The sequence below is a fragment of the Osmia lignaria genome, chromosome 6, assembly GCF_051020975.1.
Source record: "Osmia lignaria lignaria isolate PbOS001 chromosome 6, iyOsmLign1, whole genome shotgun sequence".
Lineage (NCBI taxonomy): Eukaryota > Metazoa > Arthropoda > Insecta > Hymenoptera > Megachilidae > Osmia > Osmia lignaria.
The window spans coordinates 7,267,535-7,271,792 of NC_135037.1; the positions used below are offsets into that span (position 1 = coordinate 7,267,535).

The following is a 4,258-nucleotide window of genomic DNA, read 5'->3' on the forward strand; positions in this document are numbered from 1 at the left end:
GATGCGCATAAACGGATAACTCTGATTGGCTCAAGCATGCTTTGTCTGCGCAAGCGCATGGTGGTACTGCGCAGCATACTCAGTGGTCTCATATTCAGTAACTCGTCGACCTCCGTCGTTATTACTTGTATCTCCTAATATATATATTTGTGCCCACCGTGTATATAACCACGCAGTGCCATGAAGTTAGGAGTACGTGTAGAGGGTCTCCCTGAGCTGCGTGAAACAGGTATGTTTTCTCGTTGAACGAATAATACGAAAGTTATCAGTTTTTACAATAGCGAAAATTTGGTCATATTTTCTAGCGAATCTGGAGGAAAATCACTGAAGAATCAGCCTAGTGCAAGTGAAATTCGTACGAGAGACTATCGAGAATATTTCTGAATAAATAGCCGTGAGTTTCCTACGCCAATCTTACGGAAATAGCCGACTTCTGACGGACGGAATCGAAGTAGTAGCTGAGCGGGTGAGTAAGGTTATTTCAAAATTTTTCAGAATTCTCTACGATACAGATTCGCTTACTTCTCAAGAAGTAATAATGACGTAATAATAAAAAAAATTATTACAAAATTTGTATTAATATTTAAGAAAAAACAGCTTTCAACGGGCAACATAATTATTTAGTATAAATACAATGATTATCACAGTATTTATTTTACAATAAAAATGTTGTATAAAAAATAAAAGTTGGAAAAGCTATCAAAAATAAAAATGTTTATTTTTTATAAATTTTTACTTACATATTAACAATTTATGAGATGGCAATGTTAACATTTTTTTTAAGTAATGAAATGATTACATTGCTGTACCTGTTATTATTTAAACTTCTATAATTGTCTTTGTACTTCAAAAATTTAATCAGTTTTGAATTAATTAAACCTATTACTATATTTTTAACAATAACTATACTTAATTGGACTATAGAAGATCACTTATTGAAATAATATCTTCCGGTAAGCGTATATGACGTGAATTTTAAATTAAAGTATTCTTAATTTGATTTATCTGACTTGTAACGCCATACTTATACCTTGAAATGATCGAGAATAGTAATCCTTTCATTTTTGTTTCTTCTCAAATCAAATACACGTTTTGCCGTTTACTTTAGCAATCTTCAAACTGACCTTCTTCATACCTTGATGACCAAACTAAAGTCCCTTCTTGTAACATTCGCGTAACGCGGGTGATTATTCGTGGTTGGTGGGATTCCGCGGGACAATATACTTGTTGCAATGGTTTATAAAACGTGAACGGCGAATACACTCGCTTTCTTGGCTCTTTACATTCTGAAAACAAAACATATCACACAGTGAAAAAAAATCGTATGTCAATGTTTTTTGCTAAATAAAATATCCTCCTTATTTAAGTTATATGTTTTTACCATGAGGATCAAATTCATCAGCTGAATCCTCTGAAGTATCCCAGCATTCGTTTTCCAATTGATTAAATGTGCCTTCAGGTCTAAGAAAAATAATTAGAAAATTAATCAACAAAAACTGAACGGTTATAATTTTTCCACTTACAATGCGTAAACAGCAAAATTTGGACTATCCTCCTTTGAGTTCGATGAAAGCGATAATTTCCTTTCGTCGTCCGACGATGACTCCGATGAGTCGGATAGTTTCAACTTAAATCCATTAATTGTTTTGGTCTCTTCTCGCCAATGTTCTCTCAAATCATCTCTCATACTTTCATAAGGAGTATCCCTATTGAGCTATTGATTTGATCCATTAATACAGAAATCCGTTGTAACCTTTCGAGAATAAAAAAAGTCAACCGTCTAATTGTACGGAAGACTGAATAAAATTAAGCCTTCGTCGAAGGTTGATTCGTTGTCAGCCATAAGGCTGTGGTTGTTTTACATCCTTACCGATAAGCAGTCAGTCGAAAAGTAGTTTTGCTCAAGATCCACTCCTAATAAACTTGGTAGGTTCTTTATCGTTTCTGGTAACATTTCAAATTCGTTATCGTATAAATCTAAGTACTGCAAATTGCTTAAACCACCTATACTCTCAGGCAATTCAGACAATTGATTACAACACATTCTCAATTCTTTCAATGATATCAACTCTCCGATGCTTTTAGGAAGAGCTGTTAGTTTGTTTTTTTGTATGTTTAAACTGCTTAACTTCTTTAAAGAACAAATTTCTTCTGGCAACCAAAATATATTGTTAGAGCTGATATCTATTACAGATAAATTAACAAACTTTCTAATAATATTAGACACCATTGGAATTCCTGTGTTGTGGACATCAAGTTTTTTCAGACTAGATGGTTCCTTCACCTTCTCAATTGGTATATCCCAAAAATAGTTGTTTGAACAAAACTTGATATTTCCAATTATCAATTCCTCTAGATTTGTCATATCTTTGATTATTTTGTCTACTGTTGGATTATCTAGCTTGCATTGTACCATCGATAGCTTTTTAATATATGATCTTGTTGGGTTTTTTGGTAAACAGAATTCTTTAAATCTTGTTTTATTGAATGATATTGTTTCAAGATTATTGTATTTAGAACTCAGTATCCAGTTTGGAAATAAAGGACAAGTATAGTTGTTTTCTGCATAAAATGCATTCAAATTGGTGCTCTTAGGAGATACATTTAATTTGGAGTTAAAATTATATGAAAAATCAAATATTTGTAAATTTTCCATTCCCTTAGCAACACATTCTGGAATTACTTTGAAGCTATTACCAGCAAGAGATAAATTTTTTAGTTGATGTAAGTTTGTACAGGAATCTGGCAAATACTGTAACTCATTGTAACTCAGGTCCAAATCCTGTAGATTTGATAAGTTTTCTAAATTATTTGGAACATATCTTATATGATTCTTACATGCTTTCAATGTTTTTAAGCTACTTAATTCGCATACAACATTTGGAAGGCAGAAAAATTGATTATTATCTAGATTTAAATATGTCAGCATTTTTAACATATTTACAGAGTCTGGTAAATTACTTAACCGATTATCAGACAAATCAAGATAAACTAGATTTGCTATAGATTCAGTGAAGTTGCTGGGCAATTGAGGTAATTGATTTCCCAATAGAGACAAATTTTCTATAATTTGTAGTTGTGTTATATCTGAAATTTTTTTGACAATACTTTGTGCTAGCATTGTAATGGAATTTTCATTGGACACATCATTGCACCAAGGATCTTGTATCTTCAACCATAATGTGTTATTATTGAGTGATTTTACCAAATTGTATTCTTGAGTCATATCTGGTATAAAATTTGAAACACAATGATTTGTAACATAATAAAATTTTACTAAACAATATAAATATACAAATATTACACGCAGTAATACAATTTCTTTAGTATTTTATTAAAACAGTATCAGTTACTTGTTATTAAAATTCGTCTAAATTTAATTAGTACCTGTTTATAAGTGCATTAGTATTTATTATAATTTTTATGAAGTTAACATTGGTAGGTAAATAATTTTATAACAATTTAAATAAGATACAAAAGTAGAGTTCAATTTAATTGATTGCAAATATCAAATAAAGAGTAATATTTTCTGTATCGTGGGTAAATACGAACCTTTATATTGTAGACGATTCTGTCACTTTTATCTATATACCTATTTCATCAATTATTTATTCAGTTCTTTTAAACATATAAAATATAGAATGAAAATGGAATATTAAATAATGAAATATGGAATGAAAAGAACTATTAGGTTAGAAACTTCATCAAATTCATAATGCATAAGTTGTGTGTACTGCTGGCCTCAATTAAACGACATATAGTAATTATTTGGAAAGATTTTTAAAAAGAATGGAAATTTATATAGCATTATTTTTATTCATTTTAAATATAAATTTTGAGCGGGATGTAAGGTTTTCTAACAAGGGATTTAATTGATCAATTTTATAAATCAACGTATATACAGAATCGAGCAAAGTAGTCTTCCCAAAGGAAAATGGCGATATGAGGGAAGCAGGAATTCTCAAAATTCTAATTTTGGCGATTTTAATATTAAAAGCAATTTAAAAACAAGATTATATCATTTTTAATTCTTAAACATCATAAAATTTAGTGTAGAAGTAAGAAATATGAATAACATAAATATCAATTCAATCAAAAGCATCGCCATTTTCATTGGGGGAAACCACCCTGTTCGATACTATACAAATGAAAAGAAAAAGCATAATATAAATTTAAATTTAATTTGAAAGCGATTAATCGAATCGAAGATAGTTTATTTGATATTCTAGGAAAAGGTTTAAAAATGAGGACACGTGCG

The 4,258-nt window shown here is 30.1% G+C and overlaps 1 protein-coding gene and 1 long non-coding RNA gene across 4 annotated transcripts in view; one reads left to right on the forward strand and one right to left on the reverse strand.

Moving 5' to 3' along the window:
* The first annotated feature begins 10 nt into the window (after window positions 1–10).
* LOC117601715 (uncharacterized) overlaps window positions 11–4,258 on the forward strand; it is a 93,073-nt gene continuing 88,825 nt past the window's right edge. For all 3 annotated transcript variants that reach the window (XR_004580785.2, XR_013062234.1, XR_004580783.2), the window contains exons 1-2: window positions 11–229; window positions 306–466. This is a non-coding gene — a long non-coding RNA (uncharacterized LOC117601715). The remainder of the gene's footprint in view (window positions 230–305; window positions 467–4,258) is intronic.
* LOC117601713 (uncharacterized) lies at window positions 795–3,721 on the reverse strand. The gene is made up of 5 exons (XM_034318849.2): window positions 3,553–3,721; window positions 1,871–3,228; window positions 1,524–1,714; window positions 1,382–1,461; window positions 795–1,286 (listed from the first exon to the last, which is right to left on the reverse strand). Exons 2-5 carry the CDS (start codon window positions 3,224–3,226, stop codon window positions 1,105–1,107), a joined length of 1,809 nt encoding a protein of 602 aa, XP_034174740.2. The 5' UTR covers window positions 3,227–3,228; window positions 3,553–3,721; the 3' UTR covers window positions 795–1,104.